Source organism: Heterodontus francisci, chromosome 32, assembly GCF_036365525.1.
Source record: "Heterodontus francisci isolate sHetFra1 chromosome 32, sHetFra1.hap1, whole genome shotgun sequence".
Lineage (NCBI taxonomy): Eukaryota > Metazoa > Chordata > Chondrichthyes > Heterodontiformes > Heterodontidae > Heterodontus > Heterodontus francisci.
The window spans coordinates 14,642,351-14,668,751 of record NC_090402.1 but is presented as its reverse complement, the minus strand read 5'-3'; the positions used below and the strand labels follow the sequence as shown (position 1 = coordinate 14,668,751).

At 43.5% G+C, this 26,401-nt stretch overlaps 1 protein-coding gene across 3 annotated transcripts in view; it reads left to right on the top strand.

Annotated features, from left to right (window-relative positions):
* LOC137347650 (SH2 domain-containing protein 3C-like) overlaps positions 1-26,401 on the top strand; it is a 141,020-nt gene that overhangs the window by 90,420 nt on the left and 24,199 nt on the right. For all 3 annotated transcript variants that reach the window (XM_068012292.1, XM_068012294.1, XM_068012295.1), the window contains one exon: positions 25,042-25,170. In XM_068012292.1, the coding sequence (XP_067868393.1) occupies positions 25,042-25,170 (129 nt within the window). The remainder of the gene's footprint in view (positions 1-25,041; positions 25,171-26,401) is intronic.

Below are 26,401 nucleotides of genomic sequence, written 5' to 3'. Positions count from 1 at the left end.
CTGACCCTTCTGCTAGGGTGAATAGACCCTTCACCTCCACTCTATCCAGGTCCCTCAAAATTTTGTACATTTCACAGATTTTCCCTCAGTCTTCTCTGTTCCAAGGAGAACAACCCAGCCTATCCAATCTTTCCTCATAGCTACATTTTTCCAACGCCAGTAACATCCTCGTAAATCTCCTCTGTACCCGCTCTAGGGCAATTACATCCTTTATGTAATGAGATGACCAGAACTACACACAGTACTCAAGTTGTGGCCTAACCAATGAGTTATACAGCTTCAGCATAACCTACCTGCTCTCATATTCTACACCTCGGCTAATAAAGGAAAGGATTCCATATGCCTTCTTAACCACCTTATCTACCTTCAGGGATCTGTGGACATTCACTCCAAGGTCCCTCACTTCCTCTACACTTCTCAGTATTTTCCCATTAATCGTGTATTCCTTTGCCTTGTTTGATCTTCCCAAATGCATCACCTCATACTTCTCCAGGTTGAATTCCATTTGCCACTTTTCTACCCATCTGATCATTCCCCCTACATTTACGTCCAAATCATTAATATATACCACAAAAAGCAGGGGACCCTGTACTAAGCCCTACGGAATGCCACTGGAAACAGCCATCCAGTCGCTAAAACACATCAATAATTACCCTTTGTTTCCTGCCACTGAGCCAATTTTGTATCCACTTCGCTGCATTTCCCTGGATCCCATGCTTGGACCAAGGCTGTAATGAGGTCTGGAGTCGAGTGGTCCTGGTGGAACCCAAACTGAGTATCAGCAAGCAGGTTATTGGTGAGTAATTGCTGCCTGATAGCATTGTCGATGACACCTTCCATCACTTTGCTGATGATTGAGAATAGACTGACGGGGCGGTAATTGGCCAGATTGGATTTGTCCTACTTTTGTGAACAGGACATACCTGGGCAATTTTCCACTTTGTCGGGTAAATGCCTGATGATACGATAAAGGAATAGTCCACTGTGCATATACCATACCCTGTTTATACTACAGAGAGTAGCACGCTTTTAATGTGTTACAGAGAGTAGCACAACCTGTATATATAAGAGAGTAACACACATGGGATACATTAGAGAGTAGAACACCCTGGATATATAAGAGAGTAACACACACTGGATATATTAGAGTAGAACACCTTGGATATATAGGAGAGTAACACACACTGGATATATTAGAGTGGAACACCCTGGATATATAGGGGAGTAACAGACACTGGATATATAGGAGAGTAATACACACTGGATATATTAGAGTGGAACACCCTGGATATATAGGGGAGTAACACACACTGGATATATAGGAGAGTAGCACACACTGGATATATAGGAGAGTAACACACACTGGATATATAAGAGAGTAGCACACACTGGATATATAAGAGAGTAGCACACACTGGATATATTAGAGTAGAACGCCCTGGATATATAGGGGAGTAACACACACTGGATATATAGGAGAGTAGCACACACTGGATATATAGGAGAGTAACACACACTGGATATATAAGAGAGTAGCACACACTGGATATATAAGAGAGTAGCACACACTGGATATATTAGAGTGAAATACACTGGATATATAGGAGAGTAGCACACACTGGATATATTAGAGTGGAACACCCTGGATATATAGGAGAGTAGCACACACTGGATATATAGGAGAGTAACACACACTGGATATATAAGAGAGTAGCACACACTGGATATATAAGAGAGTAGCACACACTGGATATATTAGAGTGAAATACACTGGATATATAGGAGAGTAGCACACACTGGATATATTAGAGTGGAACACCCTGGATATATAGGGGAGTAACACACACTGGATATATAGGAGAGTAGCACACACTGGATATATAGGAGAGTAACACACACTGGATATATAAGAGAGTAGCACACACTGGATATATAAGAGAGTAGCACACACTGGATATATTAGAGTGAAATACACTGGATATATAGGAGAGTAGCACACACTGGATATATTAGAGTGGAACACCCTGGATATATAGGAGAGTAACACACACTGGATATATAGGAGAGTAACACACACTGGATATATAGGAGAGTAACACACACTGGATATATAGGAGAGTAGCACACACTGGATATATAAGAGAGTAGCACACACTGGATATATTAGAGTGGAACACCCTGGATATATAGGAGAGTAACACACACTGGATATATAGGAGAGTAGCACACACTGGATATATTAGAGTGGAACACCCTGGATATATAAGAGAGTAAGACACACTGGATATATAGGAGAGTAACACACACTGGATATATAGGAGAGTAACACACACTGGATATATAAGAGAGTAACACACACTGGATATATAGGGCAGTAACACACACTGGATATATAAGACAGTAGCACACACTGGATATATTAGAGTAGAACACGCTGGATATATAGGAGAGTAACACACACTGGATATAGAAGAGAGTAGCACACACTGGATATATAAGAGAGTAGCACACACGGGATATATTAGAGTAGAACACCCTGGATATGTAGGAGAGTAACACATCCTGGATATATAGGAGAGTAACACACACTGGATATATAAGAGAGTAACACACACTGGATATATAAGAGAGTAGCACACACGGGATATATTAGAGTAGAACACCCTGGATATATAGGAGAGTAACACACCCTGGATATATAGGAGAGTAACACACCCTGGATATAGAAGAGAGTAGCACACACTGGATATATAAGAGAGTAGCACACACTGGATATATTAGAGTAGAACGCCCTGGATATATAGGAGAGTAACACACACTGGATATATAAGAGAGTAACACACACTGGATATATAAGAGAGTAGCACACACGGGATATATTAGAGTAGAACACCCTGGATATATAGGAGAGTAACACACACTGGATATAGAAGAGAGTAGCACACACTGGATATAGAAGAGAGTAGCATACACTGGATATATTAGAGTAGAACGCCCTGGATATATAGGAGAGTAACACACACTGGATATATAAGAGAGTAACACACACTGGATATATAAGAGAGTAGCACACACGGGATATATTAGAGTGGAACACCCTGGATATATAAGAGAGTAAGACACACTGGATATATAGGAGAGTAACACACACTGGATATATAGGAGAGTAACACACACTGGATATATAAGAGAGTAACACACACTGGATATATAGGGCAGTAACACACACTGGATATATAAGACAGTAGCACACACTGGATATATTAGAGTAGAACACGCTGGATATATAGGAGAGTAACACACACTGGATATATAAGAGAGTAGCACACACGGGATATATTAGAGTAGAACACCCTGGATATGTAGGAGAGTAACACACCCTGGATATATAGGAGAGTAACACACACTGGATATATAAGAGAGTAACACACACTGGATATATAAGAGAGTAGCACACACGGGATATATTAGAGTAGAACACCCTGGATATATAGGAGAGTAACACACACTGGATATAGAAGAGAGTAACACACACTGGATATAGAAGAGAGTAGCACACACTGGATATATAAGAGAGTAGCACACACTGGATATATTAGAGTAGAACGCCCTGGATATATAGGAGAGTAACACACACTGGATATAGAAGAGAGTAGCACACACTGGATATAGAAGAGAGTAGCACACACGGGATATATTAGAGTAGAACACCCTGGATATATAGGAGAGTAACACACACTGGATATAGAAGAGAGTAGCACACACTGGATATAGAAGAGAGTAGCACACACTGGATATATTAGAGTAGAACACCCTGGATATATAGGAGAGTAACACACACTGGATATAGAAGAGAGTAGCACACACTGGATATATTAGAGTAGAACACCCTGGATATATAGGAGAGTAACACACCCTGGATATATAGGAGAGTAACACACCCTGGATATATAGGGCAGTAACACACACTGGATATATAAGAGAGTAGCACACACGGGATATATTAGAGTAGAACACCCTGGATATATAGGAGAGTAGCACACCCTGGATATATAGGAGAGTAACACACCCTGGATATATAGGAGAGTAACACACACTGGATATATAAGAGAGTAGCACACATGGGATATATTAGAGTTGAACGCACTGGATATATAAGAGAGTAAGACACACTGGATATATAGGAGAGTAGCCCACACGGGATATGGGAGAGGGAGAAACTCACCCTGTACCGCTGACCAACTCCACCTCTTCCTTTATTTGCTAGACTGAGAACCTATCTTTGTAAATAATGGTAGTTGGGCTGCTATAATTTGCCTCACTGCTCCAGGGCTAAATATTGGAAAACATCAGCCAGAGTTCCCTCCTCCGGAGTTCTAACCAGTAATCCCGGATGTGTGCGGATGGAGTTGCCAGCCTGCGAAAAGGGAAAGGGCGAATTCCGTTTCAGGCCCCGTGCCAATGGGCGAGGAGCCCGGGGCAGTGGCAGTGTCTCCAAGCGGTGGGGTTTGCGGGGAGGGGGGAATAAACTGGCTTCTTTAGTAAAAGTGTCGTGAGGAAACCAGCAATACAAGGAAGCAGGGATGGTGCCGGCTGTTTGTGCACAGAGTCAGGCTGCTTTCTATCTTTGCAGTAATTAAAAGCCTGTGCGCTCCTCAATCACTGAAGCATTAACCAGGCATCAGTGTTCGGGTCCTGCGGGCACCGCGGGCTGAGGGGTTCTCCGTCCAGAAAGCGGCTGCTTGATTTTTGGTCTTTTCCTTATTTTTGTTGCCCCTCTCTGCACCAAAGTGAGAACCGGTAGCTTCAATGCAGAGAGGGAGAGCTTGACTCTGAGCATTAGCTATTGATTTAGTGTTGGAGAGGAGGTGACCGGGGGCTTTTGATTTGCATTTCTGTGGAAGTGATTCCTTCGTGGGGGGAGCGAGGATTAAAGAGGTCTCACTACTCCCCCCCCCCCCCCCCCCCCCCGCCAAACTCCAACCATTTCTGGTTCCCCATCAATTCCCGCCGGACTTGATTGAATTTTCATGAACTGGGAGGCAGAGCGAGTAGGTAATGACAATCATTGGCGAATCGTGACAAACTGTCAGGAGGAGAGCTGAGCAGCAGGGAGTTACTGATGCTCCTGTGCCCGACACCAGCTCCAGGACTGTTAAAGAGCCTCTAATTATATATAAATGTATATATATATGTATCTCTAAATATATACATTACCGTACCGCGAGGCAGCAGATAGTAATTCAAGGTGAGAGTGTGGGAGGAACCCGCACCAGCTCTTATTAAGACACTGGATTACAGTCATTTATAAAGACATCTTCGGAAGGGAGAAAGATGACTGACAAGTGCAGTTTGTGGAGCGCGATTTCAGCGGCAGCTTGCTGTTTCTACCGAGGCTCCTTCATGCAAGTTCAGGTAAGGAGGACACATTGCATTCAAGAAAAACACGCTGAGCCTCCAGTTCGTGTGTGTGTGTGTGCCGGCCCTACACCGAGGGGATGCCGAACCGCAGCACACGGCGCCCTCACCCTGCATATTGTTACTTTAGTTTATGAATGAGATTTTTCAGGTAGGAATAGTAAACCGCCCAAGCTGTGCAGTTTCTCCCTCGTCTGTCCTACAGGGAAAGGACGGCGGATTCTGAAATTCCACAAGTAATCATTGGCAATGTATCTTTCTACAGGTATAATGTTTCAATCTAGAAATTCCTATATCTATCTATATATACGGATGAATGAATAGTAGTTGAGGGTTTGTTAGTAAAGAATTATACTTGAAGCGCCTGAACAGAGGATTTCAGCTGATGGATTTTGCAATGTGTGGTACAGGGGTGCTAACAGATTCAAACATCTACAAATGGACAGACACAAAGATAAACGCTTAGAGAGAGAGAGAGAGATGACATAATCAGAAAGAAAGGGAGAAAGACACGCAGATATCCATAGAGGCAGAGACACACACAATACTCACCAGAGAGATAGCCACAGGGACACAGATAGAGACAGCCAGGGAAAGGGGAGAGACAGATGCACAGACAGACCCAGAGAAACCCAGACATAATCACACAGAGGGAGGGGTGAGAGCAAACGAAACAGAGAGATGCACATAAACTCAATGATGCAAAAATAGAGGCTGATATGGAAGGAGGGATGCACACAGTTACAGATACCTGGAGACAGAGACCCTCAGAGAAACACAAAGCTACATACCTATAGACAGTCAGACACACACACATATATGTGCTGATTCAATGATACACGCACGCACGGGTTTAATGTGTTCTCTTTCAGTGTGTATTCTTTGTGTTGATGATCCCCATTTCACGAACTCGGTGATGTAATGGGGTTACTCTCTCCCTTCATGTCGTTACTGAGCTGTGCTGGAATTTGAAATATTATCCGTGAATTATGTACATAGTTTGATAACAGTCCGAGGTGTTTAAGGTTCCATTGAGTTTTTTTGCCGCAGGCGATAGCCACTTCGGTACCTGTGTACAGTGATTGATCTGCACTCAGTTATTAAAAACTCAGTTTCTCACATGGGGTTGAGTTGCTGATTCAGTGCACGGTGCCTTCAATAGTGTAGCAAGCGAGTGGGCGGCCAGGCAAGGGTTGCTTTGAATATGTTAAGATGGAGGGACATTGAAGCTGCAAGTTCCCCCCTCCTTTTCCCTTAAGATGGGCGCTGTCAAAATAGAAAAGGCGAAGGGACAGATGCTATCCCTCACTGGAAGGGACATCGTCTCATTGGTACTCTGATATATTGAAGTGACTGATTACCGTGCAGTATCTGCAAGGTTGCAAACACACAGCTGGCGGGGAGGGGAAGGAGGGTGTGGATGTGCAAGGAAAAGGGCAGCAACCTTTAAAAATGGGAAAGTAAGACTTTGGAACGCATCAGATGGTGAGGACCAGGAAGTTGCTCAGTGCAATTCCCCCACAGCCATGTTGGGTTCGGTGATCTCCGCCCAGTAATTTTAGGCTAAGCAGGAGAACATTCAGTCAGCTCCCGATCACTGTCCAATGAGCTGGAGAGGCCACGTATTTGGATATTGCATGAGGACAGAATCAAGTTTATCAGTAACTCCCTCCCATGTCAATAGCCAGCCAACACTCACTTTAGACTCACAAAATGAAGAGTGACCCAATAAAGTAAGGCACCAGTGACCTCCCCCCGAGTAGAGGAAGGAAGTCTTTGAGGAGAATAATAAATAGTATGAAGCAGTGCCAATGATCCCAGACCTTGTGATATCGGGAGTAGATGCTCTGTGAATGAGGGAGCTGTAAAAAGCGCGTGGTGTACTGAGCTAGAGTTTGGCATGTTCTATTGGCGGGTGTGATATAACCATCGTGTGTTAGAGTGAGTGTACTATGTGCCTTCTCTAAGAATGAGACAAAATAACCTATTTAATATGGAGGGGTTATTCAGCCTGACGGTGTGAGGAAGCTGAATTAACAGACACAGTGAAAACATATTGTGCATAAAAAGTGTTGACTTGTGTCCTATCAGCTCCCATACACTGCCGGCTTCAGTAACTCCTTCCCGACTGCTGCATCAACATTCAATATCTAAGCCATCTGAAAGATATTCTTCTCTTTGCTTTTTATTAATGACCCTGATGACTATCGTTCTTTTAATTCCCTCATTTTGTCCAGTTAGGTGTTCATTCGCTAAAATCAGTGTAATCTCCTCAAAATTCTTGTGGCTGATAATCCAGCTGGCAATGCTTGGTAATTGGAAGGAGGGTTTCGCTGCTGCAAAGCTACATTATCAGTTTGAGCAGATGCCCCTGAGCAAGGCCTGAATGAACGGAGACTTGCCTCCTCAATCCATTCCGGAACTCGTTGTGGGGTACGGGGGCACGGTTCGGTTACTGCGGATTTAGAACAAGGCAGTTTGCCCCATCCCTATCTGTTTTGGATTATTTTCCCAATCTCCCTCCCCCCTCTCCCCCCGGAAACCACTGGTGTATCTCCCTGGGCTGCCCTCCGATACCTTGTTCGTTATTATTTGATGACAGTCTTGACTTTGATGCTAACTCACCCAACTTGCACTTTCAGGCAGGGATCAGTGACGATGTGTACTAACACCAGTTCTATCCCTGTTACTCACCCTCCACAGATCAGGTAAATCGACATAGATCAGGAATTGAATTTGGGTTTCTTGTGATGTAAATGATCAGTTTCACACTGACAGTGTATTTACAAACTGAGTGGCGGGGTGGTGGTGGGTGGAATGGAGATATACAACAAAATAATAAACGCACTTTATAATCTTGTTCTTTCTAAACGTGCTATTTATAAATGTCTTCACACATTTGCAACTCAAAGCACACAGAGTATTCTCCAACTTATTGTTCACACCTGGAAATTCAGGTATATGAATCCAATGGAAACTCACTCGCCATTTTAAGGCTCAAGCAGGCACGGTGACTTTTTGCAGAGTCAGTGTGAACAAGGTAGCGAGTCTGCAGCAATAGTTTGCCCCCCGGGTTTAGCCACCCTGACTGTCACCACTCCTGTCCAACAGCCTTGCGGTACACCACCTCCAGCCCCACCTTGGCTGGCGACAGAGTCACATTATTTTTAATAACCTAGTACAAACTTAATGTTTCCAGGAGTTCGGTTATTGAAGATAGACCGACCTTGTTGAATGAACTCAGATTTTATCAGCAAAGCAAAAAGAAAAACATCTGCAGTCTATTGGAATAAAAGCAAAATACTGCGGATGCTGGAAATCTGAAATAAAAGCAAGAAATGCTGGAAATACTCAGCAGGTCTGGCAGCATCTGTGGGGAGAGAAGCAGAGTTAACGTTTCGGGTCAGTGACCCTTCTTTAGTTCTGAAGAACTGACGAACTGATGAAAGGTCACTGACCTGAAACGTTAACTCTGCTTCTTTCTCCACAGATGCTGCCAGACCTGCTGAGTATTTCCAGCATTTCTTGTTTTTATTGCAGTCTATTGGAAGTTGGTTCTTATATAGAATCATTAATCAGGATGATGGACTCAGAAAAGTTACATTTCAAATCCATCTCCAGTGAGGTGGAGACATTACATTTGAAATATTATGGGTGGGTGGGGAAGAGAATGTAGTTTTGTTTTATCCCAGTCATTCCGACATTTGTGGTTTTAATGTATCGCTGCTAATGTTCTTTAAATCAGCTGCCCGAACATTATTCTGCTCCTGAATTTTTGGACCATTTTAAATGTGCTGGAGAATATCTGAAGATGGACTGTTTTGTACCTTTGCAGATGGTGAATAGCAGAGCTAGTGTCCAGTGATTTCATCCCATTTCTATCCTCCTGCTGCACCGTCAGAGGGGAAAGGGTTTCCAAATAATAACAGTAAAGGAACTGTCTCTTTCAAACGTTATATAGTCAAGAAAGTACGGTTCACAATTTCAGTTTAATACATTCATAAAACATCCCTTTGTCTTTTTTCAGAGGCACATCTCCATAAATATAACAGGTTATCACCTCCATTGCAGTGGCGGATGGGGGAATGGCAAATGACACGTTAATCGTTTGCCCCCAAATCAATGACAGTAATTTCTAATGCAATCTAATATCGCTGTAAAATCTTCAACGATTTGGCTGCAGAACATTTAAAAATATCTAAAGTCATAAAAAATATTGGATGATAAATTCTGTCACTTACACGAGTGAAGAGGTTGGATTATTTCGCAGGACTGGTGAATTTTTTTGCCACTCGGTTTAATTATTTCCACGTTAAAGCCACGGGGGGAAAAGGGCACAAGATCAGGTTGATCCAGAGCAAGGGATACATTTTTTAACCCAGCGAGCTGTTGTGATCTGGAATGCGCTGCCTGAAAGGGTGTTGGAAGCAGGTTCAATAGTAACTTTCAAAAGGAAATTGGATAAGTAGTTGATGGCGAGAAAATTGCAGGGCTGTGGGGAAAGTGCAAGGGAGTGGGACTAATTGGATAGCTCTTTCAAAGGGCTGGGACAGACATGACAGGCCGAATGGCCGCCTTTTGTACTGTATGATTCGAGGGTGGGGGTGACTTCCCTTCCATATTTCTCAGCCCTTCTTGTGTGGAACCCCTCTTGATGGCCGCTCAGTGATTCCCCATAGGGCTGAGTGCCAGCTGTTTTGACACACCCTGCATTCGTGTCAAACCCACAATCTGAAAGATCGATGCTTTTTAACATGAAACTGGGTCCAGACAGCGATTCAGAAGATTATTAGCAAGAAGATAGGGTTTTAAATAGTGAATACAATCAGTCTTCAAGCCGCCTGTTTTTTGTACTCTTAATTGTTACCGACATTCTTTATCTGTACAAGCTGTCCGGGAAATTAGAGGGAAGGAAAGCACGTTTGCTGCAAGAATGACATTTAAGCTCTGAGCAAGCAGCTGTGCTGTGCTCTCTTTCGGCCAATGAGAACCTTTCCTTTGTGGTAAACGGTGACATCATTTCTGGCCAATCACAGCGCTACTAGATGACATCCCGAGAAGAAAGGGGCCGCTGACAGAGAGAGAATCCTTAACACTTTCAGACAGGGTTTAATCGTTCCCCTGTCGCCCCTCAGCCTTTTTCTGGGTTCCAGATCCATAGCCTTCCAGTGTCTAGTTCAAGCTGCCCCCTTTTACACGTGTGACATCCGCAGTGAGTGTTGGTTAACTAATCAACTGTGGAGGGCATCACATTTGAACCCAATCCAATTGGCATACAGGCACAGCCGCATGTATAGAGTTATCAGTAAACCTGGTGTGAGTTACAGACTGAGAACTAATCGAATGCTTCAGATGGTTCACAGAGTAGTGGATTCTGTGGTTTACAGCTGTTGTTTGAGCCAACTGATCAGATTACTACCTTGAAGTCATTCCAGGATTTTATTTTTTAACAGTTACATATATTGTGACTTGGTTTTGAGGCTTTTTTTTATGCCAGTCAGAGGCTGTCAGTCCATGGACTCCCACTTACTGAATGGTGACGTCTGTACTGCAGGATTAATTGCTGTTACATCAGGGCTGCAGGTTTATGATGAAATTATGCACAGTTCATTACCAAGAAATTCAGTGTCCCGGATGAGCTGAATTTGGTTAAGCACCCCTGCCAGTTTTTACGACTCTTCCCAGCTGCCAACTCAAGCGATTGTGAGGTTGCAAATTTCCCCAATCCCAGGCATCATGTAATATCATAATGAGTTGGCACCATGGTCTGTGCTGGAGACAGTGCCTTCAGAGCCCTCCACCAGTGAGTGGAACTGGCTGACAGTGGGTGCCAGTTTCCTATTGTGCACTCCCGTGGCCCTGCACAGTTGGCAATGTGGTTTTCACCTCTTTGCTTCCACCAACCTTTCAGGCAGTGCATTCTAGATATACCAGCAAATTCTCCAACCGTGCTTTTTCTTCATTTGTTTTCTTCCTACAAGGTGTCAGCCTTGGCTCGGCCAAAGCACTCTCGCCTCTTAAGTCAGAAAGTTATGGATTTAAGCCCCACTCCAGGGAACTGAATGTATAATCTGGGCTGACACTTCAGTGCAGTACTGAGGGAGTGCAGCACTGTTGGTGTCTTTTGGATAAGATGTTAAGCCGAGGGCCCTCTCAGGTGGATGGAAAAGATCCCATTACAATATTCAAAGAAGAGCAGGGGAGTTCTCAGGTGTAGATCCGATATTTATCCCTCACCAACATCACTTTTAAAAAAGCAGGTTTTCTCATCACTGTCACATTGTTGTTTGTGGGATCTTGCTGTGTGCAAATAAGCTGCCATGTTTCTTGCATCACAACAGTGACTGCATTTCAAAAGTACTTCATTGGTTGTAAAGCACTTTGGGATGTGCTGATATTTGAAAGGTGCTATATAAATCCAAGTCTTTCTTCGATTGAGATGGGACATAAGGGGACAGATGGCCAAAACTTTTCTGAAGCTAGCTATTGGGAGCCAGGTGACGTCTCGCTATCCATGATTTAACTCTGCAGTTTTTTTCTCCCTCCAGATGAAATGGAAAGGTACCTGTTTTCAACTGAGCAAATCTTTCTACCCTCCCTCTGTAAAACTAATGCAATTGGAATGGATTTGGGGGTGGGGTGGGTCCCTGTCATAAAAGGTAACTGGATCCAGTCTCTGACCCCATTAGTTGTCTCATCTCAGGGTGGTCAGGGTCAGAGGCAGCATCTGAAAGGTCACAGCTAGAAAACCAGCTGGCTCCCTGTTGCTGCCTGAGTCAATAATAATCAGCCAAGGTTCCACTCGACCAATCGGTGAGATGTGTAAATGCTGTTTGTATTTGGTTAGAACAGGTCTTAACCTTCATTTCATACAGTGCAGTGACTGAGGAAAGCCAAACAGACTATCTCCTTTTGTAAATGAAAATTGTTTTCCTGAGCAGATTATTTTCGGTTCTGTGAATTTGATGTGGTGTATTGAGCTTTTAGATCTGAGATTTCACATTGTCTATTTCCTACAACTGTCAGGGATCCAAGTCTGAAAATTTCTACCTGTGTTATTGTACAATGTAAGCAAAATAGAGCAATAACTTGAGAGCCTTATTACAAGGAAGGTGAACTGGGCAGTGTTCTAACTGAGAGACTTGCAATAAAAGTGAGAACCTCGATCTATTACATTGTGGGGATATGGGAGCAGTTTTAACAATGCAAATGCAGGAGACTGGCATACAGGTGTCAGTCTTCCACAACCTGAGTTACAGAAGTTAAAGTACCCAAGAGTCTAGCTCCACTGGCTTGGTGAATGAATGCACTCCCTCTGCCTTTCCTAAAAGCACTAACCTTTGCTGGGAGATGGTTCTTTGGGCATTGCTAGTTCTCTGATCCCTTATCCAAGTGGGAAATTTTCGTGTTGGCGTTTAGGCAGTGACTGCCAACAGGCTGGTCCAGTGATGAGATGCATTAAGTCAAATCCAACCTTGGCTTCACCTAAAGTCCAGGAACGTAGGAAGAGGAGGAGGCCATTCAGCCCCTCGAGCCTGTTGCATCATCCAATGAGATCATGGCTGATCTCATAGAATCACAAAATGGTTACAGCACAGAAGGAGGCCATTCAGCCCATCATGTCCATGCCAGGTCTTTACAAGAACAACTCACCTAGGCCCACTCTCCCTCCTTTTCCCTATAGCCCTGCAAATTTTTTCTCTTCAGATAATTATCCAGTTCCCTTTTGAAGGCCTCAATTGAATCTGCCTCCAGCACACTCTCCGGAAGTGCATTCCAGATCCTAACAACTTGCTGCGTTAGAAAAGTTATTCCTCATATCACTGTTGCTTCTTTTGCCAATCACCTTAAATTAGTGTTCTCTGGTTCTGGATCCTTTGGCCAATGGGAAGTTTCTCTCCTACTCTGTCCAGACACCTCATGATTTTGAAAACGTCTATTTAATCTTCTCTTCTCCAAGGAGAACAGCCCCAGCTTCTCCAGCCTATCCATGTAACTGAAGTTCCTCATCCCTGAAACTATTCTCATTAATTTTTTCTGCACCCTCTCTAATGCCTTAACATCCCTCTGAAAGTGTGGTGCCCAGAACTGGACACAAAACTCCAGTTGAGGCTGAACCAGTGTTTTATACAGGTTTATCATAACTTCCTTGTTTTGTACTCTGTGCTCCTATTTATAAAACCCAGGGTCCCATATGCTTTAAACCCCCCCTGCTCCTGCACCCCCTTTAGAATTGTACCCTTTATTTTATTTTGCCTCTCCTCATTCCTCCTACCAAATGAATCATTTCACACTTCTCTACATTAAATTTCATCTGCCACTTGTCTGCCCATTCCACTAACCTGTTTGTCTTCTTGAAGTTTATCACTATCTCCCTCACAGTTCACAATACTTCCAAATTTTGCATCATCCGCATATTTTGAAATTGTTCCCTGTGCACCCAAGTCTAGATCATTAATGTATCAAGAAAAGCAGGGGTCCCAACACTGACCCTGGGGAACCCCAGTGTATACCTTCCTCCAGTCCAAAAAACAACCGTTCACAACTACTCCCTGCGACCTAACTCCAGATACCCACCTTCACCTCACATCCCTTAATAAATCTCACATTAAAAATTAACAATTGACCCAGCATCAATTGCCATATGTTGAAAAGTTCCAAACTTCTACCACTATTTGCGTGTAGAAGTGTTTCCTAACTTCACTCCGGAAAGATCTGGCTCCAATTTTTAGGTTATGTCCCCCAGTCATAGACTCCCCAGCCACACATATTTTCCAGCAACAAGTCACTGGATAGTAATCCGAAGTATGAACCCCTCTCTCCCTTACCTCTGCTCCCCCTCTCTCTTAGACCAGGAAAGTAGTGGCTAACTGAAACACTTTCACTGCCTCCCAGGCTGAGACCAGCACAGACTAGAAACCGAATTCACCATCTTCCTGCACGTCGGGCAGTACATTTCCTCACTAATACATCAGCAGAGAATTCTTTGGCTTCTGTATGTTTCTTTGATTCTACCTCTGAAATTTTCAGAGACTTGCTCAGGTTACTGGTCTGTAGTTTGGAAGTTGCTGAAGGTATATTCATGATTCAATTAAGAGTTGTCAGATCAATTGTTCATTCAATAGAGCAACATAATGTGCCAAAAGTGATGCATTGAATCGCACTATGCAAATCACACTCCAAAACTACTACATATTTTATGCACTGCAGTTGATTGTGAGGTTACTATGGTAACTGCATCCTTCATCACCCTTGGCTCAAAGCCTGGCAATTTCAGATGTAAGGATGTCAGCTTTTGTCTCAAATCATGGGGTCAAATGTGAGTTTATTGCTGAGTATCATCCATATTCTAAAGGGAGGAAGATGCAAAAATCCTGGGGATGAGGAGGGGGCTTGTTTGTGGGAAGACTGATCTACGGACAGACTGAAGGTGGGTACTGAATGAGGAGGTTAGCACTTAACCTGCAAGACTTAAGTTAAAACACAATTTTGAGCCTAACGGGCACATAATGGATTATTGAAAAGGCAGAAAGTAAAGCGGAGAGTTTGGTCATAAATAAAAGAATAGAGTTGCTTACTACTCAGTGAGTGAGTCAGCAATGATGCAACAGAAACAGTTCCTGTAAACTCCCTATACAAGCAGCAGTGCCATGATACATATTTTGTTAACTATTTATTAGTTTTGCACTATTGTTTTAAGTGTGCAATTTCTGGAACAGGAGGGCAAGATGGTGAATTTTATCCATTGGTAAAACAAATTACAAACTTCTTGTGTTCTTGCTGCCTGCCCCTGTGTTCTTACTGACCACCTCTCGTGTTACTGCCCCCCCATCTGCCTGTGTTGCTGCCCACCTTGTGTTCTTGCTGCCTCCCCCTTCAATCTACACCTCCCCACAATCTTGCAACATTGATGAATTCTAAATAGCAGACCTCTAGAAGGCCCAGAGCTCCAACAGAAAAGATAGTTTGCTCAGTCCCAGTGACATCTCTGAACTAACATCTAGATCACAGTTGAAATCTAACAATGCTGAAATCTGGCTATAGATTAGTGAAGGCAAAGCCCCTTCAAATCACAACCTCGTGACAGGTTAAATTTTCTGTGTTTTACAAGAAAATCTCAAATTGTGGCAAGGGAGATTATAATGGTGTGGCCTAAGCAATGGAAAGGGGGACGTTGCAGTGCAGATGAGGGTTGGGGGGGTGCTTTTAGAGTGGATGGGTGAAAGTGGTGGTGGGGGAGTCTTCTACAGTAGATGGAGCCTTGTTGTGATGCACCCCGCCCACCCCAGAGTCAAATATCCTGCTGACAATCACTGTGTGAGGCTCACACATGAAGAAGGGCTGATTTGATGAGGGAGTAGAGGATTGCTGATATATAAAAAAAAAATGTGCATCCTTAGATTTGATTCCAGCCTGCAACATGCTGCTGGCTATCAATTATATGTTGTACACTAAGATATCAGAAACAGTATTATTTTTAACACTGTTCTATAAAGTGAGAATGTAACAGAATTAACTTCTTCCCGAGAAACTGAAAGGATCTTTCGGCGTTCCAGGGATGTTGCCCTTTTATAAAAGGCACTGATTGTGTGGGTTTGGCCTTCTCTGCTCTGTGTGCAGGGCCAGCAGGTGCAATGTAAATGCTGCAAGTCACCAGGGACTGATTGTATTACAGCAACTTCCTGCCGCTGTCGATATTCTCACTCTTGTGTGCATCTCTTTATCACACACACATATACACACGTAACTGTATCCATTTCCACTACCCACAGCAAATTCATCAATTTCCATAATTTAATATTTTTCAAAACAAAAGTCACAACTCGATCCTTCTCCATCTGACCCACTCTGCGCTCTGATGTATTGAAGCAGTGGAGGCATTAACGCATTCTTTTTGCCCTCTATCTAAATGTCGCTTGGCAGTGGCAGGGGGCGGTGGAGGTGAGGTGTGTGGAGGAGAGGGGAGCTGCCTGCTGAAGGCTTGCTGTGAAACGCATTGTGAAGAGGCGCAGCTGAACCAGACATTACCTCATCCTCCTGCAGCCTTCCAGGCACCGAGTGGTGGGGGAGGGGACAGGAGGAGAGAGCCGCATGAACCCAGCCTGCGTCAGGTGCCTGAGTGTTAATAAAAGCTCATCTTATTCATTCAACTTGATTAATATTCAGAGCCGCAACAAACACAAAGAATTTGCTTTTTGAAACATTTGTAGTAGCACTTGGCTCCTTTTTTTCTTAATTTATGCTGAGTGTCTCTTAACATATTCCTCAGACATTGCTGCTGTCAAGATGAAACAGGAGCAAAGTAAAAATAACCCATGCACTGATGGATCACACTTATTGTATTTAAAATGCGCCTTACTTGCTAAATGTCACCGTTTTTAGGTGACTAATGATCCCCATTGCCATCCTGCAGTGTGCCAGGTTATGGTGGGGAGTGGTTTTAGGGGATAAAGGAACTCAATGCCACTGCACCAGAGCAATTATTTGCCACTTTTGCCCACCACTACTCAGTCTCATCTCTAACAGGGATGGACTAGCTTCCCCGAAAAAGACAGCTGGATTCTTGGGTTTCCTAACTCATAAAAGGAGGGGTATTGACAATATTGTGAGTCGAATCACTCATGGAAAGGGAAAGGATGGGCCTCAGAAAATCTCCCAGTATGTGCTCAGTCTATTTCCACTTCTCCCCCTCTTCAAGAGACCCTGCTCAGCCCCCATTATGTTTCCCACTAAGACATTGCTTAGTTCTGTCCCTCCCCTTTGGTTTCATTTGGGCTGACCCCATCCCTCAGGGCCTGCCTATTCTCCAGTCTTTCTCCCTGGCATTCTCCCTGGTGTCCTGGCCAATATTTATCCCTCAATGAACATCACTAAAAAACAGATAATCTGGCCATTATCACAGTGCTATTTGTGGGATCTTGCTGTGCACAAATTGGCCGCTGCATTTCCCTACAACAGTGACTACACTTCATAAGTATTTCATTGGCTGCAAAGCATTTTGGGACATCCTGAGGTGTGAAAGACGCTATATAAATATAAGTTCTTTCAAATACACCAGCTCTGCCATGCTGTGGAAGGGTGTCTGCCAGCATGCTTGCTGTCAGAGATATTTTATGGAAGATGTGGGGCACTAATGAGAGAACAATATTCCTCCATTCTCTTCACTGAGACAAGTGCTGTTCCCACATTCCATATGTTACCAGCGGCTATGAATTAAGACTGTGTTTTATATGGTAATGATTAATGAATAGCTGAACTGAAAGGCTCATCATTAACTGGGACATGTAATTATCAGCCTTGTGTTTAAGGGCATTGCCTATTGTTTTGTCTTCCCCCGATCTTGAAGAGCAGTGGGAGAGCTAACTGATAAACAATTAATTAAAGTTTACAATGAAAAACTCCAGGAATATTAAAAACTGCATTAATGTGCTACTGGGGAGGAGGGGATGGATTTTATAAGCCAGAAATTGTTAACTGCTGATCAGTCCAAACTGCACTATTCCGAAGGGAGGGGAGGGGGTAGGGGTAATCATTTAATTTGCTGGTTGGGGTTCAAAGGTGACCGTTCTGCCCTGTTGTACAGGCTCACAGCATGTGTCACTCATGACGAATCAGCCACCTTAGATCAAACCCCGCGTAACAAATGATACATTCAACAGGCCAAACACAGGTCTGGTGTCCAGCTTTGTAAAATGTGAAAAATGTCTCAGTGAAACTAAGACAATACCCACTTTCCCCACAAAGGTGCTTCATTGAAGTCATGGAACTGCTTCCATTTGCCCAGTTTAAACCCGTACCTGCTTTAGACCAATCTTGAGCATGCTCAGCTGTCTAAAGACTTGATGTCATGGCAGGATGGAGTGTACAGGATGAAATATCAGTGACCCATGCCCACCCCCGCTCCCAGAATATGAGAGCTGAGTCCCAGGTTTCACAAATGACTGCGGCTGTGTCGCTGTCTTTTGTTGTAGCATCCACCCATGGGAGAATGGGTGAAATCCCACAGCACTGGAAATGGCGGGCAATACCAGGCACTGTTATTATTGTTCAAGACCTGGGGTAGTGCCACCAGGTTCCTCCAAGCTAGCCTTACACAGTTGGCAGCTGGGTCAATTAGTTTTTAATGATGTAAAACAGCAATATACATTTACAAAGCACTTTTAACATAGTAAAATGTCTCACACCACTTCACAGGAGTGTAATCAGACAAAAAACTTGACACTGAGCCAAAGAAGGAGATATTAGGACAGGTGACCAAAGGTTAGGTCAAAGAGATAAGTTTTAAGCAGCACCTTAACAGAGGAAAGAGAACTGAAGGCAGAGAGGTTTATGGAGGGAATTCCAGAGCTTATGAAATAGACAGCAGAAGGCATGGCCGCCAATAGTGCGGTGAAGGAAGTGGGGGATGCACAAGAAGCCAGAGTCGCAGGAATGCAGAGTTCTTGGAGAGTTGTAGAGCTAGAAGAGATCACAGAGATAGGGAAGGGGTGAAGCCATGGAGGGATTGGAACATGAGGATGAGAATTTGAAAACTGAGGTGGCTGCTTTGAGAATAATTCAGGGTATCGTATAGTTTACAATGTATACAGTCTAATCTCTGACTGTGGCATAGGAGCAGGTGTCTGCATGCTCTCTGTTGACGTGGTGTGATGAAATTTGTACTGGAGGATTAGTGTTACCAGTCTGATGTATTTTCAATCCATTTCCCCAACCTGCCCCAGGTTTTGCCTATTTTCCCCTCCCCTCCCTTGAAAGCGTCAGGCTGGTAGTACAGCTGTAGTAACTCTGGAAGCAGTGCCTGATGGGACTCTGGAGTGACATGGAGGGACATTGCCTCCTCCCAGGGATTTTACTTAGCCTCACTCCCTGACTACACTACAAATTTAGCATTGATGTGAAGTGAAAGACTTGGGACTGCTGCAAGAGTTGTAGCTTCAACACCTCTGTCTGTCCCTGTCCCACTTCCACTTCCATCCTTCCTTTTTCCCTTCTTCCTCTTTTCCTTCTCCTTCCCTTTGTGTGTTTCTATCTGTTTCTCTCCTCTCTTCAATGAGGTGTCTTGTTCTCTCTCTATCATACAATCTTTCCTTCATTTGTCTATCCTTCTTCCCTCATTCTCTTTCACTGAATCCCTGGCCTGGCTGTTATCTGGATTTTGATGATGAAATCTCACCCATTAGCCCATGGGAATCACAACTAGCAGAACAGCAGAGTAAAAATAAAACATTACATCATTGGCTGACCTGCATCTGCACCATGGGCTGTGTATTTGCAGTCACAGCAGCAGAATACATCACATTTATTCAATAGAATCACAAGCATCTTCATATAGACAAACCTCCAGGGCTAGCTAGTAAATCAGGAGCAAACAGGAGAATGAAATCTGAAAACAGCTAATGCTATCATTACGAGGACTGGGGGAGTTAATTGCAAGGAAATTTTGACTAGTTACATTCATACAAGCTTCCTGATACATCACGCTCCCCTTTATAATACACACCCCTTCATACAACACTGTCTGATATACCACACTCCCCTTTATAATACACACCCCTCTGTACAACACTGTCTGATATACCACACTCCCCTTTATAATACACACCCCTCTGTACAACACTGTCTGATATACCACACTCCCCTTTATAATACACACCCCTCTGTACAACACTGTCTGATATACCACACTCCCCTTTATAATACACACCCCTCTGTACAACACTGTCTGATATACCACACTCCCCTTTATAATACACACCCCTTCATACAACACTGTCTGATATACCACACTCCCCTTTATAATACACACCCCTCTGTACAACACTGTCTGACACACCACACTCCCCTTTATAATACACACCCCTCTGTACAACACTGTCTGATATACCACACTCCCCTTTATAATACACACCCCTTCATACAACACTGTCTGATATACCACACTCCCCTTTATAATACACACCCCTCTGTACAACACTGTCTGATATACCACACTCCCCTTTATAATACACACCCCTTCATACAACACTGTCTGATATACCACACTCCCCTTTATAATACACACCCCTTCATACAACACTGTCTGATATACCACACTCCCCTTTATAATACACACCCCTTCATACAACACTGTCTGATATACCACACTCCCCTTTATAATACACACCCCTTCGTACAACACTGTCTGATATACCACACTCCCCTTTATAATACACACCCCTCTGTACAACACTGTCTGACACACCACACTCCCCTTTATAATACACACCCCTCTGTACAACACTGTCTGATATACCACACTCCCCTTTATAATACACACCCCTTCATACAACACTGTCTGATATACCACACTCCCCTTTATAATACACACCCCTTCATACAACACTGTCTGATATACCACACTCCCCTTTATAATACACACCCCTTCATACAACACTGTCTGATATACCACACTCCCCTTTATAATACACACCCCTTCATACAACACTGTCTGACACACCACACTCCCCTTTATAATACACACCCCTTCATACAACACTGTCTGATATACCACACTCCCCTTTATAATACACACCCCTTCATACAACACTGTCTGACACACCACACTCCCCTTTATAATACACACCCCTTCATACAACACTGTCTGATATACCACACTCCCCTTTATAATACACACCCCTTCATACAACACTGTCTGACACACCACACTCCCCTTTATAATACACACCCCTCTGTACAACACTGTCTGACATACCACACTCCCCTTTATAATACACACCCCTTCGTACAACACTGTCTGATACATCACGCTCCCCTTTATAATACACACCCCTTCATACAACACTGTCTGATACATCACGCTCCCCTTTATAATACACACCCCTTCATACAACACTGTCTGATATACCACACTCCCCTTTATAATACACACCCCTTCATACAACACTGTCTGATACATCACGCTCCCCTTTATAATACACACCCCTTCATACAACACTGTCTGATACACCACACTCCCCTTTATAATACACACCCCTTCGTACAACACTGTCTGACATACCACATTCCCCTTTATAATACACAGCCCTCTGTACAACACTATCTGACATACCACACTCCCCTTTATAATACACACCCCTTCGTACAACACTGTCTGATATACCACATTCCCCTTTAGAATGCACATCCCTCTGTACAACACTGTCTGATACATCACGCTCCCCTTTATAATACACACCCCTTCATACAACACTGTCTGATATACCACATTCCCCTTTAGAATGCACATCCCTCTGTACAACACTGTCTGACATACCACACTCCCCTTTATAATACACACCCCTTTATAATACACACCCCTTCGTACAACACTGTCTGACACACCACACTCCCCTTTATAATACACACCCCTTCGTACAACACTGTCTGACATACCACACTCCCCTTTATAATACACACCCCTTTATAATACACACCCCTTCGTACAACACTGTCTGACACACCACACTCCCCTTTATAATACACACCCCTTCGTACAACACTGTCTGACATACCACACTCCCCTTTATAATACACACCCCTTCGTACAACACTGTCTGACATACCACACTCCCCTTTATAATACACACCCCTTCGTACAACACTGTCTGACACACCACACTCCCCTTTATAATACACACCCCTTTGTACAACACTGTCTGACATACCACACTCCCCTTTATAATACACGCCCCTTCGTACAACACTGTCTGACACACCACACTCCCCTTTATAATACACACCCCTTTGTACAACACTGTCTGACATACCACACTCCCCTTTATAATACACACCCCTTCGTACAACACTGTCTGACACACCCCTCTGTACAACACTGTCTGACACACCACACTCCCCTTTATAATACACACCCCTCTGTGCTACACTGTCTGACACACCACACTCCCCTTTATAATACACACCCCCCTGTACAACACTGTCTGACACACCACACTCCCCCTTTATAATCCACACCCCTTCATACAACACTGTCTGACACACCCCTCTGTACAACACTGTCTGACACACCACACTCCCCTTTATAATACACACCCCCCTGTACAACACAGTCTGACACACCACACTCCCCTTTATAATACACACCCCTCAGTGCTACACTGTCTGACACACCACGCTCCCATTTATAATACACACCCCTCAGTGCTACACTGTCTGACACACCACACTCCCCTTTATAATACACACCCCCCTGTACAACACAGTCTGACACACCACACTCCCCTTTATAATACACACCCCTCAGTGCTACACTGTCTGACACACCACACTCCCCTTTATAATACACACCCCCCTGTACAACACAGTCTGACACACCACACTCCCCTTTATAATACACACCCCTCAGTGCTACACTGTCTGACACACCACACTCCCCTTTATAATACACACCCCTCAGTGCTACACTGTCTGACACACCACACTCCCCTTTATAATACACACCCCCCTGTACAACACAGTCTGACACACCACACTCCCCTTTATAATACACACCCCTCAGTGCTACACTGTCTGACACACCATGCTCCCCATTATAATAAACACCCCTCTGTACAACACTGTCTGACACACCACGCTCCCCTTTATAATGCACACCCCTCCGTACAACACTGTCTGATATACCACACTCCCCTTTATATAACACATCCTGCAGTATATTTAAAAAGCCTTTCCATCACTTGAGACCACTCTTCACAGTACCACGAGCACAGATGTAAATACAGAATGTCTGTGGCTCCTTCAGTTGAGATAATTGGAGAAATTGTCTCTGTGACACACTTCGATGTGACATGCTTTTTCCCACACAGGCTAATTCACAGAGAAGATTCATTGTATTTATTTAATTTCCTAAGAATAGAGGGAAGTAAATCCCGCTGGGAGTTTTTTCTTGGTCGTCTACTTAATTACATTTGATGCTTCAGGTTAAAATAGCTTTAAATTTAAACATAGATTTTAATAGCTAAACTGTGGGCCAGATAGTGGGGAATATTCACCTCCCTGCCTCACTTTGCATCATGGCATGTTTTACAATGTTAAAGGCACTATATAAATGCAAGTTGTTAATATAGATAATCCCCTGAGCACAAACCACTCTCCCCTACCCCGCAGTCTGAGTAACAGGTTTGCTTGAAACATGGCACCTCTCACCTTCTGTAATGTAGCCATTGGAATGGAATCTCTCTGAATTAGTGTCACAGTATTGTAAGAACCAATCAGGTTGCCAGCTCTGGATTGGACATATTCCTGAACATTTTATTACACAAACTCTCACCTCCAGCCATCCCACTGGTCAAATAGCTTTCTTCCTATCCCCAATATCTTTATAACTAATAAATAGGCCTGTTAAAGTAAATTAAAAAAGCATTTGTTTTTACGACCCCTATTCTGTTTCTCCCAACTTTGCTTGCAGCTGTGTCCTGGACATTCATCGTTAATTCTCAGATACTGCAGGACAATCCTGGAGGGTTGACAACCCAATCCATTTTGCAGTCCTGCTGTAGGTGCTTTATACCTGGTTCCATTCTCAGCCTGCACTAAATGATCTGATCTTAGCTGAGGTTGTGGTCCTTTGGGCTCCAATTGGTAAAAATCCTTCCCATTCCTGATCACGAACACTGGCTGGAAAGTGAGTGCGTGGATGTTTAGGGAAAGGTGGGATTGGGCTCAGCGGTGATACCTCTTGGTTGAATAGCTTACTCAAACTCTTCACATATGAGGAACAGTCACTTGGGTGAGGTGGAGGAACCACACAGTGAAAATGTACCTTAGCACAAGGGGAAGGTGGGGAAATGGTGTAACATTGAATCTATTCTCTCTCCTGTTGGATTCATAAGAGATCCCATGACAACATTTTAAGAAAAGCAAGGGAGTCCTTCCTGATGTTCTGGCTAATATTTATCGCTCAAGCAATATCACGAAAAACAGGTAGTATGGTCATTATTTCATTGCTGTTTGTGGGACCTTGCTGTGCACAAACTGGCTGCCACATTTCCATTACAACAATGACTACAATTCAAAAGAACTTCATTGACTGAATCACTTTGGGAAGTTTTGAGGGATGAAAGGCGCTAGTCTTTCCTTTTTATTTATGTTGGACTGTACTGTACGAAGAACAGTAAAACAGCAAAGATTTGAAAGTAACTCTTTGCTTGAAACAGTTCGTCAGCTTGACTCCCATAATTTCAGTAACGTTGGTAATCAGAGATTTGGAAAAATAAGCTTGTTACTCTGGTCAGATGGTGTGCAACTGAAAGATCTGTCAACGGGTATCAAACTATCAACCCACTCAGGAGTCCCTCGACATCTGGGCTACATGGGAGCCCAAGAAGCCAGTGAATGAAGTCTGTCCAATTTAGTGAATTGTTTCCAGTGCAGATGAAGCAGGTGTCTACAAGCTTTGAAAGATTCAAAAACTTTTAAGACTAGTAGGTAGAATCTGGTGAACTCGACAGGTGTTACAGACCAGAAATCGGTGATGGGGATTGAAAACAAAATGCAACAGACAAAACTTAATTCAAAGGTTGCCAATTATTGATTTTACTAACGTTCGGTTTCTCATGTTTTCTGCAGTTTACAAAGGACAAATACATCCTGGATTCTAGCCCTGAGAAGTTGCACAAAGAGTTGGAGGAGGAGCTGAAACTGAGTAGCACAGACCTGCGGAGTCATGCCTGGTACCACGGGCGCATCCCACGAGAGGTAAAGCATCATTGCAGAAATAACATTTCAAATTGGGGCGGCACAGTGGCGCAGTGGTTAGCACCGCAGCCTCACAGCTCCAGCGACCCGGGTTCAATTCTGGGTACTGCCTGTGTGGAGTTTGCAAGTTCTCCCTGTGTCTGCATGGGTTTTCTCCGGGTGCTCCGGTTTCCTCCCACATGCCAAAGACTTGCAGGTTGAGAGGTAAATTGGCCATTAGCAATTGCCCCTAGTATAGGTAGGTGGTAGGGAAATATAGGGACAGGTGGGGATGTGGTAGGTATATGGGATTAGTGTAGGATTAGTATAAATGGGTGGTTGATGGTCGGCACAGACTCGGTGGGCCGAAGGGCCTGTTTCAGTGCTGTATCTCTAAACAAAATTATTTCTCTATTAATGAAGGAGAGAAGGAAGCTGTAAGCCTTGTGTTTTATATTAGAATTCAGGGTATGTTGGACACTATTATATCAAGGAATGTTGCATATGTTGGAGAGTACTGTATCAAGGGCTGTTATGTATGTTGGAAACATGGTTTAACGGACAGAATGTTTTACAAAACTGTAAAAAAAAATCCAGTAGCTCCCGAATATCTTGTTGACCGTTGCATGTTTTAAAGTTGAGTACACTGTGTAGATTTGTTAGCGTATACCTCAGTGTAGAGAAAAAACATCATGCCCATCTGTTTCTCTGAGAGCTGCCAAACACTCGAGAGCTCATATAATAAAAGCAAAATACTGCGGATGCTGGAAATCTGAAACAAAAACAAGAAATGCTGGATTCACTCAGCAGGTCTGGCAGCATCTGTGGAAAGAGAAGCAGAGTTAACGTTTCGGGTCAGTGACCCTTCTTCGGAACTGACAAATATTAGAAAAGTCACAGATTATAAACAAGTGAGGTGGGGGTTGGGCAAGAGATAACAAAGGAGAAGGTGCAGATTGGACCAGGCCACATAGCTGACCAAAAGGTCACGGAGCAAAGGCAAACAATATGTTAATGGTGTGTTGAAAGACAAAGCATTAGTACAGATTAGGTGTGAATATACTGAATATTGAACATCAGCAAGTGCAAACCTGAAGAAAAACAACCTGAAAAAAACAGTGGGTAAGTAAACTGAACAAACTAAGATGAAATGAAATAAATGCAAAAAAAGATTGTAAAAAATGTAAAAAGGAATGCAAAAAAAAGGAAGAAAAAATAACTAAAAATGACTAAAAATGAAAGTAAAGTGGGG